Genomic DNA, 19285 nt, shown 5'->3' with positions numbered 1-19285 from the left:
ATGTGTTAATCTACTATTTATGTTATCAGTAAGACTTCTGATCAGCAGTAGGCTATTCGCAGTTAATTTTAGGGGAGTCAGAAGTTATATGTGGATTCTCAACCATGCAGGGGGCTGGTGCCCCTGACCCCTGTGTTGTTCAAGGGCCAACTGTTTGCTTATTTATATTACCTTATATTTTATATTTCTATGCTTTTGAAGGTAACATTTTTTTCCTTTCTTTTGAGAAATTAAGATTTCTTTAATCTTTTCCCCAAGCCCTTTCCTATTCTGGAAGTTACATTTTTATTTCTACTCAATAATTTATGTTTTTAAAATTTTTTTTAATGTTTTTATTTACTTCTGAGAGAGAGTGACAGTGTGAGCAGGGAAGGGTCAGAGAGGGAGGGGGATACAGGATCTGAAGCAGGCTCCAGACTCTGAGCTGTCAGCACAGAGCCCGACGTGGGGCTCAAACCCGCAAACCATGAGATCATGACCTGAGACGAAGTCGGACGCTCAACCGACTGAGCCACCCAGATGCCCCATTAAAGCACACCTGTTTTAAAAGCTTGGTTTAAAATTGTCTGTTTCTGTGTGTGCTAAAAATATCAAACCCTTCTTTTTAAATGTTTTTATTTTATTTTTCAGACCTGAGTAACTAGGTACAGAATTCTAGGATGACAATTTCCTTCACCACTTTGAAAATCCTCTGCCATTGTCTCCTGGCCTCTCGTTGCTGATGAAAAAACCAACTGCCAGACTAAAACTACAGGAAATCTACCTTTTCCCTTTGGTTGTCTTTGAGATTTTCCCTTGGATACTCTGAAAGGTGACTATGATCTATGTCAGTGCTAACTTTATTTATGTTGCTTAGATAGAAAAGACTCACATCTTCCTTAATTCTAAAAAGTTCTCCAACATTATCTCTTCAAATATATCTGTCCTCCTCCTTTCTATTCTCTCCTTCTAAAACTTCCATTTGATGTTCTGTACCACGTTAATAAGTCAGACTCCTTACTCACTGAAAGTTTTAGTTTCTCATAAGTGACTTACTTTACCAAGGGCCTCAGTCACATATAAACTTTGCTGTTTTCCCAGAGTTGGATAATACTTTGAGGCTCCAGGCTCATGCACTGGGCCCAGGCCAGCTTCCTCTCTTTCTCCTGCTGTCTTTGCAGGGGCTCAGAGCGATAGCTCCAGATCCCACTTAGGTTAAAACTCCAGGGCAAGGACCTAAACCCAGGTGTGAAATACCTGTAGGCCATCGTGATGTCTGTTCCCACTTCCTGATCCAGTTTCAATGCCTCTCCTTTCTTCTGGCAGCTCATGTCTTCACTTCCATTCAAACCAGTTATATATATATACATATACTGTGTGTGTGTGTGTGTGTGTGTTAAATGTTTACTAACTTATCTCAAGTTTCTATGTGATTTTAATAGAGTTTCTGCCATGCCAGCTCAGTCTCCCACGAAGCCATAAGTCCTCTATAAACATAATTTTAATGTGTTTGAAACAGAAACATACTTCTTTACATTTTTGGTCACTTAATACTCCAAACATCAAGAGGGCGGGGAAGATGGCGGAGGAGTAGGGAGCTCCGTACGTCTCACTCGCCCCCATCTCCTAATGGAGAAGGCCTGAAGCCATAGGAACCCTTACAGAATGGCAGGAGTTTGGGAGGAATAGAAGATAGTACGCTGAGAAAGGGTAAAAAAAACAAAACCTTATAGGGGCATGAATACAAACTGGGGAAGATAAAAACGGGCCATCCAGGACCGGAGACACGAAGGGAGGGGAAGGAGTCCCCTTTGCGGGGAGCGGTGGGGAGTCGAAGGGAAAAGAAAGAGCAGTTGAAACTGCTCAAAGAACTGTCTCTGTCCCTGGAGAAGAGAAAACCCTCGGATCCGGGTCCCAGCTGTGGTGCTGACTTTGAGTTGAAAGCCCCGGTCCCGGGCAGGGACAGCAGAAACTTCTCAGCGGCACTCCCGGCAGATCGGGTAGGGAAGCAGCATGGCTTGAAACTGCTCCATAGCCCCGCCCGCCCCCCACTGCCCCCACACGACCCCCGGTGGGGAGGTGGTGGGCTTGAGGCCGCACAAAGGACCCGTCCTGCGGGTTTATATTTCCGGCGGTTATAAATAAAGCCTGCGGACTGAGACCTGGAAATAAGATGGGGCTTGGGCCTGGGACGCAGAGCAAGGCCAACCCTGGCTACACCCTAGACACAAGAGATATCTGACCCTAATGAGTGATTTACAGCGCTTGGTTCAAGAGGGGACTGGGGCGCCGCCATTTTTCTGCCCACAACCACCAAAGTGAGACCTCAGGGAGCAGCCCGCGGATGCAGTGGAGGCTAAGACCTGCCTACACCAAACCAACCCCATCCCTGATAGAAAGCTGTGTTTTTTTTCTTTTATCAGAGGCTGGGGCAAGACCAAAATGGATGCACTGCCTTTATTAATTCTAGATCAAGTCTTTATATTCACATATATTTTCCCTTGTCTCATTCCCATCCCTCCCCTCTGCACTCAGGTCATTGGTTTGTTTAAACAATCACATTTAACCCATTCTCTAGATGTACATGCTACACCTCCACCACTACCTCTCTATCTCTCTCTCTCTGGAGTAATCAGACTATATAGCTTCTCTGAATAACATTATCTTTGATTCTTTCTCCTCGCCTCTCACCATATTCTCCTCTTTCTCTCACTGAATTAAGCCTTTTACTCTCTCTCCCTAGTTATCATCCAATTTCACTTTCTCCCCACCCTGTCATTTCTCTCTTTGTACATGCTCTTCCATCAGCACTTCAGACACCCTGCTCTTTACATGTAGGTGGGAATTCCGCTTATAATTATGCTTTTAGACTGTCCTTGGTCTTTTGGGTTTTTTTTCTTTTCATTTCTTCTTTCTTCTTTTTTATTTTTTATTTTTATTACTTGTTTTTCCTCCTTCTTTCCCTTTTTCTTCTTTTTCTCTTATTTCCATTTTTCCCATTTGGTTTGCTTGTTTGTTGGATGTATATGTGCCTTTGTGTGCCTTTGTTCCTGGTGTATTTGTGTGTCTATTTTCTTTTCCAGGGCTACCTCAAAAAACAAGCCAAAGTACACATGATGAAGAGTCCCAAATACCACTACAAGTAGGGAAATAAAATAATCAAAGTCTCAACAAGAGACACCATTCAAAGAACACTTCCTAAATGGACAGGCCCTGGACAGTCAAAGAGCCTTCTTTAATACAGCAGTACTCGAAGGTGTAGAGTGCATAACAAGCTTTTAAAACTAACAAGAGACAGAAAGCTAGCCAAAATGACAAAATGGAAGAACTCTCCTCCAAAGAAATTCCAGGAAGAAATGACAGCTAAAGAACTGCTCAGAACAGATATCAGCAAGATAACTGAACAAGAATTTAGAACAACAGTCATAAAACAAATCGCTGGGCTTGAAAAAGGCATGGAAGACATCAGAGAAACTATTGCTACAATGACTATGGAGCTTAAAAATAGTTGTGATGAATTAAAAAATGCTATAAATGAGGTGCACAATAAAATGGAGGTGTCCAATGCACAGACTGAAGAGGCAGAGAGGAGAATAGGTGAGTTAGAAGACACAATTACAGAAAGAGGGGAAGCCGAGAAAAAGAGAGAGAAACTGATCCAGGAACACGAAAGGAGAGTTCGAGAGCTGCATGATACAATCAAACAGAACAATAACCGCATCATAGGAATTCCAGAAAAGGAAGAAAGAGGGAAAGACGCTGAAGGAGTCCTTGAACAAATTATAGCTGAGAACTTCCCCAATCTGGTGAAGGAAACAGACATTGAAATCCAAGAGGCACAGAGAACACCTCTCAGATGTAACTTGAATTGATCTTCTGCACAACATATCATAGTGAAACTGGCAAAATATAAGGACAAGGAGAGAATTCTGAAAGTACCTAGGGATAAAAAGGTCCTAACATACAAAGGGAAACCTATCAGAGTGGTTGCAGATCTATCTACTGAAACTTGGCAGGCCAGAAAGGAGTGGCAGGAAATCTTCAATGGGATGAACAGAAAAAATATGCAGCCAAGAATCTTCTATCTAGCAAGCCTGTCATTCAGAATAGAAGGAGAGATAAAGGTTTTCCCAAATAAGCAAAATTGAAAGAATTTGTCACCACTAAACCAGTCCTACAAGAAATCTTGAGGGGGACTTTATGAGGGAAATCTTGCAAGGAACACAAGGTACCAGAGACACCACCACAAGCATGAGTCCTACAGAGAACACAATGACTCTAACCCCATATTTTTCAATAATAATACTGAATGTAAATGGACTCAATGGTCCAATCAAAAGACACAGGGTAGCAGAATGGATAAGAAAAACAAAATCCACCTATTTGCTGTCTACAAGAAACTTATTTTACACCTGAGGACACCTTCAGATTGAAAGTAAGGGGATGGAGAAATATATATCATGCTACTGGAAGTCAAGGAAAGCTGGAATAGCTGTATAAAAATATAAGATATAATAGATATAAGCTTTATAGCTTATATCAGAAAAACTGGACTTTAAAGTAAAGGCAGTAGCAAGAGATGAAGAAGAGCATTATATAATAATTACAGGGTCTATCCATCAGGAAGAGCTAACAATTATAACTGTCTATTCACCATTTTCGGAAGCACCCAAATACATAAAACAATTAATCACAAACAGAAACAATCTTATGGATAAGAATGTGCTAATAGCATGGGACTTTAATACTCCACATACAGCAATGAATAGATCAAGTAGACAGAAAAGTCACTAAAGAAACAATGGACTTGAATGACATATTGGACCAGATGGATTTGACAGATATATTTAGAACTCCACATCCCGAGGCTATGGAATTCACTTTCTTCTCAAGTGCACATGGCACATTTTCTAAGATAGATCACATACTAGGACATAAAGCAGCCCTCAATAAATATAAAAGAATTGAGATCATACCATGCACACTTTCAGATCACAATGCTATGAAACTTGAAATCAACCACAGGAAAAAGTATGGAAACCCTCCAAAAACATGGAGGTTAAAGAACACCCTACTAAAGAACAAATGGGCTAAACAGGCAATTAGAGAAGAAATTTAAAAATACATGGAAACAAATGATAATGAAAATACAACAATCCAAACTCTATGGGATGCATCAAAGGCAGTCCTAACAGGGAAGTACATTGCACTCCAAGCCTATTTCAAGAAATTAGAAAAGCACAAGTACAAAATCTAACAGCGCACCTAAAGGAACTAGAAGCAGAGCAACAAGAGCACTCCAAACCCAGTAGGATATGAGAAATAATAAAAATCAGGGCAGAAATAAACAATACTGAATCAAAAAAAAAAAAAACAGTTGAACTGATAAATGAAACCGAGAGTTGGTTTTTTGAAAAAATAAACAAAATTGACAAACCTATAGCCAGGTTTCTCAAAAAGAAAAGAGACATCACCCAAAAAGACAAAATCTTGAATGAAAATGACTTATTACAACCAACACCTCAGAAATACAAGGAACTATCAGGAAATACTATGAAAAGTTATATGCTAACAAACTAGACAACTTACAAGAAATGGACAAATTCCTAAACACACGCTCACTACCAAAATTCACATGGGAAGAGATAGAAAATCTGAACAGCCCCATTACTAGTGAAGAAATTGAATCAGCTATCAAAAACCTCCCAACAAATAAGAGCAATGGGCCAGATGGCTTCCCTGGGAAATTCTACCAGACATTTAAATCAGAGTTAATACCCATTCTTCTCAAGCTATTCCAAAAAATAGAAATCAAAGGAAAACTTCCGGACTCATTCTACAAACCCAGCATCACTTTGATTCCCAAGACAGACAGAGACCGAGCAAAAAAAGAGAACTACAGGCCAATATCCTTGATGAATATGGATGCAAACATCCTCACATCGAATTTAACAGCACATAAAAAGAATGATCCACCATGACCAAGTGGGATTCATTCCTGGGTTACAGGGCTGCTTCAATATTCAGAAATCAATCAATGTGATACATCACATCAACAAAAGAAAAGATAAAAACCATATGATCCTGTCAATAGATGCAGAAAAAGCATTTGACAAAATACAGCATCGCTTCTTAAGAAAGACCCTTGAGAAAGTCAGGATAGAAGGAACTTACTTAAACATCACAAAAGCCATCTATGAGAAGCCCTCAGCTAACATCATCCTCAATGGGGAAAAACTGAGAGCTTTCCCCCTGAGATCAGGAACACGACAGGGATGTCCACTCTCACCACTATTGTTTCACATAATGCTGGAAGTCCTAGCATCAGCCATCAGACAACAAAAGGAAATAAATGGCAACAGAATTGTCAAAGAAGAAGTCAAACTTTCACTTTTTGCAGATGACATGATACTCTACATAGAAAACCCAAAAGACTCCATGAGAAACCTATTAGAACTGATTCATGAATTCAGCAAAGTTGCAGGGTACAAAATCAACATACACAAATCGGTTGCATTTTTATACACCAATAATGAACAACAAAAAGAGAAATCAAGAAACGGATCCAATTCACAATTGCACAAAATACCATACAATACCTAGGCATAAACCAAAGATATAGGAGATCTGTATGATGAAAACTATAAAAACTTATGAAGGAAATTGAAGAAGACACAAAGAAATGGAAAAACATTCCATGCTCGTGGATCCAAAGAATAAATAATGTTAAAATGTCATTATTACCCAAAGCAATCTACACATTCAACGCAATCCCAATCAAAATTGCACCAGCATTCTTCTCAAAGCTAGAACAAATGATCCTAAAATTTGCATGGAACCACAAAAGACCCTGAATAGCCAAAGTAATATTGAAGAAGACCAAAATGGGAGGCATCACAATCCCAGACTTTAGCCCTTCATACAAAGCTATAACCATCCATACAGTATGGTACTGGCACAAAAACAGGCATATAGACCAATGGAATAGAGAACTCAGAATTGGACCCACAAATGTATGGCCAACTAATCTTTGACAATGCAGGAAAGAGTATCCAATGGAAAAAAGACAGCCTTTTTAACAGATGGGCACCCTCCTACACTTTTGGTGGGAATGTAAACTGGTGCAGTCCCTCTGGAAAACAGTGTGGAGGTTCCTCAAAAAATTAACAATAGAACTCCCCTATGACCCAGCAATAGCACTGCTAGGAATTTACCCAAGGGATACAGGAGTGCTGAGGCATAGGGGCACATGTACCCCAATGTTCATAGCAGCATATTCAACAACAGCCAAAATATGGAGAGAGCCTAAGTGTCCATCAATGGACGAATGGATCAAGAATATGTGGTTTATCTATACAATGGAATACTACATGGCAATGAAAAAGAATGAAATCTGGCCATGTGTAGCAATGTGGTTGGAACTTGAGGGTGTTATGCTGAGAGAAATAAGTCAGGCAGAGATGGACAAATACCATATGTTTGCACTTATAGGTGGATTAGGAGGAACTTAATGGAGAACCATGGGGAGGAGAAGGGGGAAAATAGTTGAGGAGAGGAAGGGAGGCAAACCATGAGAGGCTCTTGAATGCTGAGAACAAACTGAGGACTGATGGGGGTGGGGAGAGGGGAAGAGGGGAGATGGGCATGGAGGAGGACACTTGTTGGGATGAGCAGTGGGTATTATATGGAAACTAACTTGACAATAAACTATTTTAAAAAATACTCCAAACATCTCTCAAGTTGCTATATTACCTTCAGAATTACTATTTTAACAGTGACATAGAATGGAAATAAAGAATTGCCACTAAAAGGACATGTTTTGCATGAAAACAGACCTACTTCTATGAGCTTCTTCAAGCTCTTCCTTCAGTAAAAGTGGTTCTAGGAAAGTACAGGAACTGAGTAGGTTGCCTGGTATACAGGTGCTCACTAAATGGAAGGTGCTATCATTACTACTACATACTATCATCATCATCATCATCATCATCATCATCATCATCATCACTGGCATCACCATTGTCGTCATCAAATGGTATTCCAAATTTCATTTTTACTTATTTTCATATTAATGATTAACATTCTAAGTAAGCTAAGTTTAAGTATTAGGCACATGATGATAAATTTTCATGGGGTGGAGGCATATTTGATAAGGCCCAGAACTTAAAACACTGTGGCAGGGGATGTAGGGGATTGGCAGGGTGGGATCAGGGACTGAGACCCAGAGGTGGGGGCAGGGAGAGGAATAGTACCTTAGCCTAGCACAGCCAAAAAGTAGCACTAAGCCCTGAGCACTGTACAGGTAGGTAACCAGAAGGATACCCACCTATCACACTAGCCATACCATTCCCCATAAAGCGAAGGTCCATATAAACTTCTGCCTTAGTGAACAAAATTGAAATGAATAGTTAAGTAACTAGCTTTTCACATAAAATTGTCCTGCTTAGCCAGGTGAGCAGTCATGATGTTTTATGTTCACAGGACCATTGCAAAATCTTAGCTTTACTTTACTTTTTCTATATGTCCTTTAAAGTACATGGTTACATTCTGTAAATGTTAAGGTAACATTAGAGGAAAAGATAATTCCTTAGATTCTCTCAGTGCTGAGGCATCTGGCTGGTTTAGTCAGTAGAGCATACGACTCTTGATTGCAGGGTCATGAGTTCAAGCCCCACATGTGGCATAGATTTTACTTAAAATAAAGATTAAGTAAGTAAATAAATAATAAAAATTTTTAAAAGAAGATTCAGTGCTACATATTGAAACTTTCTGGGGGTGCCTGGGTGGCTCAATCAGTTGGGTGCCCAACTTCGGCTCAGGTCATAATCTCACAGTTTGTGGGTTTGAGCCCTGTGTTACGCTCTGTGCTGACAGCTCAGAGCCTGCTTCTCAGTCTGTCTCTTCCTCTCTCTCTGCCCCTTCCCTGCTTGCAGTCTACCTCTCTCTCTTTCAAAAAATAAACATTAAAAAAAACTTTCTGTAATGATGTAAATGTTCTTGATCTGTGCTGTCCAGTAGAATAGTCACTAGACATATGTGACTACTGAGAACTTGAAATGCGGCTAGTGCTGGGGTGTCTTGGGTGGCTCAGTCGGTTGAGTGTCCAACTTTGGCTCAGGTCATGATCTTGTGGTTCATGGGTTCAAGCCCCACATCAGGCTCCGTGCTGACAGCTCAGAGCCTGAAGCCTGCTTCAGATTCTGTGTCTCCCTCTCTCTGACCCTCTCCTGCTCACACTGTCTCTCTCTGTCTCTCTCAGAAATAAATAAAACATTTAAAAATTTAAAAAAAAATGTGGCTAATGCAACTGAGGAACTAAATTTTTTATTTTATTTAACTTCAATTAATTAAGTTCAAATAGCCACATGTGCCATGTAGCTATCATGTTAGAAAGTACAGTTCTAAACAAATTTTAGAATATATATGTGTGTTTATGCATATATGCATACATATGTACATACAGATATGTCTATATATAAATATAAACATAAATGATTAACATGCACACACATACAGACATACAATGGACGTACTGCAGATTTGGCTCCAGGCCATGGCAATAAAGCAAATACCACAATACAGTGAGTCAATGAATTTTTGGTTTCCCAGTGCATACAGAAGTTATGTCTACACTATAATGTAGTCTATTAAGTGTACAATAGCCTTATGCCTTTAAAAAAACGTGCATACCTTAATTTAAAAAAATTCATTGCTAAAAAATGCTAACCATCATCTGAGCTCTCAGAGAGTCATAATCACGGATTCCAGATCACCATAACAAATATATAATAATAATGAAGAAGTTTGAAACATTGCAAGAATTACCAAAACATGACATAGACATGAAGTGAGCAAATGCTATCGGAAAAATGGCCCTGGAAGATTTGTTCATTGCAAAGTTGCCACAAGCCTTCAATTTGTAAAAATCACAGGATCTGGGGGCACATGGTGGCTCAGTCATTTAAGCATCGGACTTCAGCTCAGGTCATGATCTCATGGTTTGTGAGTTTAAGCCCCGCATAGGGCTCACTGTTGTAAGTGCTGAGCCTTCCTGGGATCCTCTCCCCTCCCCCACACAAATTCTCTCAAAAATAAATATTTTTTAAAAATCACAGTATCTGTCAAGTGCAATAAAGTGAAACACAATAAATCGAGGTATATATGTCCAAGTAAGTCACAGTAGACAAGTTCTTCAAAAAATTATCTTGAAGAAGAAACCAAAATTCTATTGCATGTTTGCAATAATGCCTTAATATTCAGAGATTTTACTAAAAGCAGAGCTAAATAAAAGCTTGCTTAGTATATATTACCTGAGTCACTGTATTGGCAAACATGGAGTTGTTGCTGCCATGAGAAAACTTTATTCACCTGTTTCCCAAACATCTTTGTCATCACTATTTTGGACTGCATAGGCAATTTGAAGAAAAAATATTAATTTCACACGTGAGGCCTCTAAAACTGGTTTCACCGATTCTACTAATGAAGAAGTAACACAAATCTCTGCCCATATCTCATTTAAGAAATTTCTCTTAGATACAGAGAACTGCTAGTAATTGTAATACATAAAGCTTTTAGATTTACCTACTCGGTCTTTTTGTTTTCACAAATGTTCCATGTGAGGGGCACCTGGGTGGTTCAATCAGTTAAGCATTCAACTTTGGCTCAGGTCATGATCTCACGGTTCGTGGGTTCGAGCCCCATGCCGGGCTCTGTGCTGGCAGCTAGCTCAGAGCCTGGAGCCTGCCTTGGATTCTGTGTCTCCCTCTCTCTCTGCCCCTCCCCTGCTCAAGCTGCCTCTGTGTCTCCCTCTCTCTCTGCCCCTCCCCTGCTCAAACTCCCCCCCTCCCTCAGAAATTAAAAACTAAAACTAAAATAAACAAAAACAGAAAAACAAAACTAAAATAAAATATTCCATGTGATTTTAAGTAGTAAGTGCCAGGTGGAGTAGTAATCCCACCTAAAGCACAAAGCCTTATAATCTTGAAGATGCCAAAGTCCATTTACTTAAGTACTTTCCACTACTTATGACTCCATACCATGAAGGAAAAGACAGTACACAAGGATGGGTTTGCCAGAGGCTTGGTTTTTTATGTCTGTTTGTTTTGTTTTTGCTTCTAGACCTAACATTTGGAAAAACAAATATTTCTATCTGAAAGGAAAAAAAAGCAGAGGTTAAAGAAAAAGAACAAATTCACTAACAACTACTTGCTATGGGACAGAATTCCACAAATGTGGGTCTGTCTTTGGACCCTAGCTAAACAAATTTATTAGTGAAATAGAAAAATATTCTGATTATAAAGTAGGTTTACTTTGCCAAGAGTCTTATGATTCTGATATGAAGAAAAGTATCATATGAAATCCCAGTAAACTGCCCTAATATAACCAGGACGGTTTACACTGCAGTTTCTTGGAAGGAGGGGACAGGAAAGGAGAAGGAAACAGCTAAAACAAAAGGAATAGTATTGCCTTTTGAATATATGTTAAATTTTTAGAATATGTTATATAATTAATATAATGTAAATAATTTTTTCAGACCTTCCTGGAGATTAACAGACATATTTTATCTCAACATGTTATTGCACTCCCTAAAATTAAATCCCCAGGAAGCATCTCGACTTCATTTGGCAAAAAGTTGATAAATTGACAAATAAGAACACACATTAGTCCCTGAACTTAAACTGTCTCTTGTCCAAGCCTTATTGGTTACTTAACTTTGATGAAAAACAGGGCCTACAGGGAAGTAAAAACCATCAGGGTCCCTGGCCATTTACTTTTAAGGGCAGATATTTTTTTTATTCCGTCATTCAAAGGCACATTTTTAACCAGCACTGAAATAATTGTCTCAAGTTGGGAAATGCCTGTTTAGAAAACTAGACCATCAGAAAAAAATCGGAGGCTTATGACTTAAGAGACAGATAAAATTTCTCCTATGGAAAACAGCATATCTGGTTTTATTGAACAGTGTGGATACAATCATTTTAGCCTTACATGAGACGTAATTTACTTTTTGCAGTAAGCTATGCAAACCTAGAAAGTAAAATAACATTTGTATGTATCAACTGTTGGCATCCCTATCTGTAGGTATGAATGCACTCCCAATAAATGCACCCATGGGAGAGTCCCTGATCTTATTTCAAATGTTCAAATAACAAGGCAAATACATCTGTGATGTTTCCTTCTGATGGATAGAAATAAATGGGCAACTCTGCTATCTTTGCTGGGGAATCCTCCAGACACAGTGGAAATGGCTCTCATCAAAAATTAAAGGCTTTTGAGATACACTCAAGGCAACACTTCAAATCTCTGCATCTGTATTATTTCAAGCCTGTCTGGTATTCAGAAACTGCTAGTGTCTTCAGTTTTTAAAATGATTTTTTTTTGTTTTCTTGTTTAGTGTACATTTTCAAAATGAGTCTTCTAGGAAAATCTTCTCTTAAAATGTCAAAAGTTCAGATACAGTCCACCTGTGTACCTCTTTGCTCAGTGAGTTCACTCTGCTTAGCTTCAGTATCTTAAATAGAACACTGCTTGGTTCAGTTCTGTTCTTAGTTTTGAGAGTTACTTGTGGTTAAGTTGTCACTAATTCAGGCACAAATATGATCTTCTTTAATGTTCCATTTTAATTCTAATAGGATGTTAGCATCTCTGTCCAAACAATTAAACCTAAATCTAACGGTGATAAGTTTTGGCTTTATAATGCACACATTTCCTCCCTACTGGAATCCCTTTATGATAAGGAATGGGATGTAATCAGCATCCAAAGAATGAACCCCCATCATCATATGAAGATCAAACCCAGGTTTGACATATAAATCTAATGTGCTCTCCGACACTGCAGAAATTTAAACAGGTGCCTCTTATATTTGTAAAAGAGCCTAATATAATGCTTTAATCATAGTGAATGCTCACAGATATTCCCTTGTCCCCTACATATACTCATGGACTTACCCAGATACTAGTTTCCAATGTCTGATTTGTCATTAGTTTCCCTGTGTTTGCTCACTTTATGTAACATTTTCAAAAGATTTGAAAATTTTCAGTAAATATTTTGGCACTAAAATAATGTAAACAGAGGTGCCTGGGTGGCTTAGTTGGTTAAGCATCTGACTTTCGCTTAGGTCATGATCTTGCGGTTCGTGGGTTCGAGCCCCACGTCAGGCTCTGTGCTGACTGCCAGCTCAGAGCCTGGAGCCTATTTCAGAGTCTGTGTCTCCCTCTCTCTCTGACCCTCCCCTGCTCACACTGTCTCTCTCTCTCTCTCCTAGAAATAAATAAAAAAATATTAAAATAAAATAAAATAATGTAAACAAACAAAATGGGGCCTCTCGATATTTGAATGAATTAGATAATATTAATATATTTCTATACAGAGTTAGATTTCAAAATGAGGCTAGGAAACACATGTTGGCCACTTAAAAAATGTGAAAGACGCTGGGGCACCTGAGTGGCTCATTCAGTTGAATGTCTGACTTCAGTTCCAGGCATGATCTCACAGTTCACAACTTTGAGCCCCACATCAAACTTCCTGCTGTCAGTGCAGAGCCTGCTTTAAATCCTGTGTCTCCCTCTCTCTCTGCCCCTGCCCCATTTCACTCTTTCTCTCAAAAATAATTAAACATTACATTTTTTTTAATTTTGAGAGATGCTGATACCAACTACCAACTCTATTTAATTTTCACTGTATCAATACCATGAGATGTTTTGCCATAATAAAATAGATAAGAGATCATTTTAGAGCTAACTATAGTGAAGTAGCAAAAATCACCTGCTTGAAAGTGGCCTGCCTTCTGAATCCAAGCTGTTTCAACCATTGAGTGAGTTACATTAGGCAAGTTACTAACATCTCACATTTTCAAAAATATTAATGTTATAGTTGTTATTTTACAACCTCTCTTACCGGGTAGTTTCTCACTAACTTTTTGGGTTAGATGACTGGAAGATCTCCTTCCTTCCTTTTCTCCCCTCTTTCCTTGCTCTGTCTCTACCTTTTTGCCTCTTCCCTCCTTTTTCTCCTCCTTCTTCTTCCTCCTCCATCCTCTCTTCTCCCTGTACCCCACCTTGACCTTGGGATTTGGGGAGGGGATTTATATCCAATAAATTTGGGTAATTAAATGCCTCTTTAAACCTGAGGCTTTCTAGTCACTCAAGACTAATCAAATACAAAAGTAAAGACAAAACATACTGATGTAAGATCTGAATACTAAGCAGTTCTCTGAGTGAAATTATCACTTAAAATGTGATATCAACAGGTATCATAAAACTAATGACAAAATAATTTCAGTTACTGACCCATTTAATACATCTGTACTAGTACAGTCAGCAACTTTATCCTCAGGCCATCCTCTGCCTTCTCTCTCTTGTTTGATTACTTTTAACGAGAAAGCCAGTAAACAGATGGCCCAAATGACTTTGTGGCTAAGTGGTTTATCAATAAAATCTGGTTTAGTCAGACAGTGGGCCATTTACTCTTCTCTAGGAAAAGCACACAGAGAACATTATATAATTGTCTTGGATTTTGGTTCAAATGTTCTATAACTCTTACTATTGGGTATTTTTTAAAAAATAATTTCAAATAGAGGGATGCCTGGGTGGTTCAGTCAGTTAAGCATATGACTCTTGTTTTTGGCTCAGGTCATGATCTCACAGTTGTGAGATTAAGCCCCATGTCATGCTCCATGTTAAATATGGAGCTTGCTTGGGATTCTCTCTCTCCCTCTTTGCCCCTCCTCAGCTCTCTATCTCTCTCTCTCAATAAATAAACTTTAAAGAATTTTAAATAGAGAACTAGGTTTTAAAATCACAGAGTATGCATTATATATTTGCTGTATTAATATCAGGTTATTAAGCTGGGTGCAGCATCAATTTAATTGCCAACTTTAGTGAGACCAAGTAGGTGGTAAATGATAAATATTAGTTGCCTTGGTTTTCTTCAAATCCAAGATATCAATTGTAAGATATTAAGAAATAAAATTAGGACTGCCAATTGTAAGATGCCCTCAAAGGTAACATGCAACTATACTTCAGAGATTCCAAAATATAAGAAAAATCGGTATCTTGGAACCAATGAAATATGGTATCAGTATTAGCTATTAAGAAATATCTATTGGGGCACCTGGGTGGCGCAGTCGGTTAAGCATCCGACTCTTGATTTTGGCTCAGGTCATGATCTCACAGTGTGTGAGATTGAGCCCCATATTGAGCTGTCGGCACAGAACCTGTTCGTGACTCTCTTTCTCTCCTTTTCTCTCTGCCCCTCCCCTAGTCACGCTCTTTCTCTTTCTCTCAAAATAAATAAATAAATAACATTTAAAAATCTTAAAAATTAGGGGCGCCTGGGTGGCTTAGTCGGTTAAGTGTCCAACTTTCGCTTAGGTCATGATCTCGCGGTTTGTGGATTCGAGCCCCGCATCAGGCTCTGTGCTGACTGCCAGCTCAGAGCCTGGAGCCTGTTTCAGTCTGTGACTCCCTCTCTCTCTGACCCTCCCCTACTCACGCTGTCTCTCTCTCTCTCTCCTAGAAATGAATAAAAACATTTTTAAAAAATCTTAAAAATTAAAAAAAGAAATATTTATTGAGGGCCTACTATTGTCCATAGTTTCAGTATTAGGAACTATTAGGTAAATAAAAATACTATAGATAGTTCCTGACCTCGGGAGATGTAGAGCCCAGTTAAAAAAGAAAACACATGTGAAAAATTAACTAATGACATGCATTAACTAACAAGATGAAAAAGTTACATAAAACATAGTACAAAAGCTTATAAACATAGCAGAAGTTCCACTTCCAAAATTTAATTCTTCTTGCCTTAAAAAATGACAACTTTAACTTTGGGGATTAGTAAGAAAAGAGACAATCATGGTATATTTATAACCAAATGCCATAGGTTTTGTGTTATTTTTATTTAATACTCAAAGTTAATGTTGAATATTAACAATCCCCTTCAAGTATTTCTGGGCACATACTAATTACAGATAATAACTCTTATATGTAGCTCTACTGAGCACATCATAAATACTGTAGGAAAAAATAAAGGGAAGAAATTGCAAGACTTGAGTTCAAAAAATCTCAAATTCTTCAGTGGTCCAAGTTCGATCTTTAGTTTTCCTGTAGTCTCTCATAAACTAATCAGAAAGAGGTCAACAAAAGCGCCTGACCACATAGGAAGCAGGTATAGCTTATAATAAGCACATACTTAACTGTTTAAGAATGACACAAAGTGCAAATTGCATCACTAAATTTTATGGGGAAATATGGGTGAGGGCATACAGACATCTTCTCAATCAATAAATATTACTCTGACCAAACTGCATTTTTCTAAGAAAACATGTTTGGGTTAAAACTTAAAAACTACCTAAGTTACTTCTCAGAAGAAAATAGAGTTTGATACCCTGGAAACAGTGAGGCCAGAAGCCATCAAATATCACTTGTAAACAGATTCAATTCAAAAGTACATCTCTTTGGAAATAGGCAGTTGTATAATGCTGACATAGGTTTATTTGTGCTCCAGCTCTCAGAAAAGTAATTCTTGTTTTAGATGAAGAAGTTATGCATAGCATGAATTTAAATTATCCTTTGCAGTGCCAACGTGAGTAAGATAGAGTGTGCTGAAGGAGTCAGAGATCACTATTAAACTAAAGGAAAGGAGAACACTGAACATCATTTAATTCAAGGACCGTTTTCTGTGATTTCTATGTGTGAGATGTTGTACCAAGCATGGGGGAAATCACAAAGAAATAAAAATGTATCCCTGTCCAATCTAATCTGATAACAAAGGCATTACATTAACTTCAATAAGCATATAGTAAAATGTAATCAGCATTATAATAGAGTTACAAACAAAATGCAACAGTACACATCACTTCTGTTGCTGATGTCTTAGAAGGCTTTAGATAAAATGGAATTTTAAACAGGTCTGGAAGAATGGGTAGGATTTTAATAACTGGAGTGGAGAGGAAAAGCATTCTGGGGTAAAGGAAAAGCAAGGAATGTTTAGGGAGTTGTGCCCTATCAGGAAGTTCGTCAGGTGGGAGATAAGAGAGAAGATGATAAGCAACAAGACTGGGAAGACTCTTCAAACCCAAGCCAAAGGGCTGGTCTTCAGAAAGGAGGTTTAAGGTATCCAAGTTTCAAGTGACCAAGGTTGTGCCTTAGGAATACAAACTAGACGACAATGTACAGGATGGACTAGAGGAGATAGGCTAGAGGTGAACAGATCATTTAGAAAGCTACTGTAATCATCTTAGCAAAAGGTACTGGAAGGAAAAGGCTCAAGTATGAACAACTTTCTGAAGGAGAAATGATAGGATTAAATGTCAATCAGCTGGGCAGGATTAATCTGATGCTTGCAGCGTGGGTAACCCAGAGAATAGACAGAAAGTATATAATCAGTGATGTGGGAGCCATAGGGACCCTTGACATTGAACTCTGTTATTAATAGGGAAGGAAAGGTAGTGGTAAATTTTAGAGGATGCAGGTTTTATGGAATTTTGAGCAGAAGGTTCAGAATCGAAAACCATTCAAGATGCCTTCCAGCTCTCTTGCCTGACTGCCCATTGAATAGCTGTTTCTGTACTGCTTTTGGCTGTATCCCACTGGCCTACACATCCACTGAACAAATATTTCATGAATGTTTACAATGTCCCAGAGACTGTTCTGGACAGGTGGGGCAAATCAGTGAACAAAGCAGAAAAAAATTCTTGCCTTCGAGGAACTTGCATTTCAGTAGGAAGAGACAGACAATAAATAATATACATAATTATATTATGTGTTAGAAGTAAAAAAAAAATGGTATAAAAAAGGTAGGACTATAAAGTATAAGGAGTAGTGATTCTGGGCCAGGGGTAAGGATATAGTTTTTACAGAGACATGTCACAAGTCACAGCCTTTGAACCACTGTGCAGTGTTAATAACTAAGGATGCTGTTGGGACAATGCTCACTGCATTCCCCAGCTTCCTCTTAATGAAAGCACATGAAAGAGTCATTAAGTTTCTAATGACTCCCTGATTCCTTACCACCATCAATCACCTAACTGATTCCATTTCTCTCTTGGCACTAATGGCCAGAAAGCTAAAAGCTAAATTTGTGATCTTCCTCCAAAACATGTATGGACCCTCAGGGTATTTTTTGTACTTGTTTTTATACTTTATTTCCCTACTGCCTTGATTTTTTCACATAATTTTATCTTGTTGTATATTTTTAAAGTTTATTTCTTTTGAGAGAGAGAAAGAGAGAACAAACGGGGTAGGGGCAGAGAGAGAGAGAGAGGGACAACAGATCTGAAGCAGGCTCTGTGCTGACAGCAGAGACCGATGCAGGGCTCAAACTCACGAACCTTGAGATCATGACCTGAGCTGAAGTTGGACGCTTAACCAACTGAGCCATCCAGGCACCCCATATTTTTGTCAGCTAAAATCCAATTTAGAACCCCTGAAGTATAAAGAAAGATGCAAAATTAAACTGCTAAAGTAGCCTCTTTTATGCTTTTGACCTCTTTTTGATACCAAGATTAGTGGCTTTAATTAAGGTCAACTTTGTTGAAATACTACATTTTAATACTTACCCTGTATGTAATCCCATGAGAGGTATATGTGCCTTCCCTACAGCCCCAGACAGTTTGGGTACTTACATGAAATTCACGCAGCCGGTGCCAGCAGGTGGGGCAATCCAGACAAAGCTGAGGTTGGTTGTGGGCAGATGACTCACATGAGAGGCCACCACGCTGCACATAAACTGGTTACCGAACTGGTGGTCAGACATGATTCCTGAGAGACAGAAAGGAAGTGAGGGTGTCATAACAACAAACAAAACAAAGTCTTTCTTATCATGGCATGAACAAGATTTTCTGGGCATTTTTCTTTTATGCTAAGATTCATCATGTTTTCCTGTAAGCTTTGCAATTTTTGCCCGTTGTGTTGTTAGAAGGATGTTCATCATTTAAAACATTTTTGTTAAGCAATAATCTACTAATTTAACTGTTTATTATATTTGCTTTGCTTGATTTTTTTGACTGGTCTTAGTCTGTCACCAAAGGCCACCTGGACCACACCTATAATATGATGAGGTTGGATTTATTGGAATCATTTACAGCAAACAAGACTAAATATTTTTGGGAATTACCTGAGTAATTACTTGGGAAGTACCTCAGTAAGAGGATGTTAGCAAGGCCTTATTAAAATATTTGTGCGGGTGTTAAGTTATTTTAGAGAGGAGGGTGATCAATGTGTTCTGGTAATTTCCTGACTTTAGTACTGCAAGTCCTGCATCCTGGGACCTCCTAATCCTGCTGGGAAGGTTACAAGGATAGGTAGG

At 38.7% G+C, this 19285-nt stretch overlaps 1 protein-coding gene across 2 annotated transcripts in view; it reads right to left on the bottom strand.

Moving 5' to 3' along the window:
- RELN (reelin) overlaps positions 1-19285 on the bottom strand; it is a 544526-nt gene that overhangs the window by 372233 nt on the left and 153008 nt on the right. For both annotated transcript variants that reach the window (XM_039239122.1, XM_039239123.1), the window contains exon 3: positions 18603-18738. In XM_039239122.1, the coding sequence (XP_039095053.1) occupies positions 18603-18738 (136 nt within the window). The remainder of the gene's footprint in view (positions 1-18602; positions 18739-19285) is intronic.

The sequence above is a fragment of the Hyaena hyaena genome, unplaced genomic scaffold (assembly GCF_003009895.1).
Source record: "Hyaena hyaena isolate Hyena2069 unplaced genomic scaffold, ASM300989v1 scaffold_152, whole genome shotgun sequence".
NCBI lineage: Eukaryota > Metazoa > Chordata > Mammalia > Carnivora > Hyaenidae > Hyaena > Hyaena hyaena.
The sequence above is the reverse complement of the archived record's forward strand: the minus strand, read 5'-3'. Positions and strand labels throughout refer to the sequence as shown.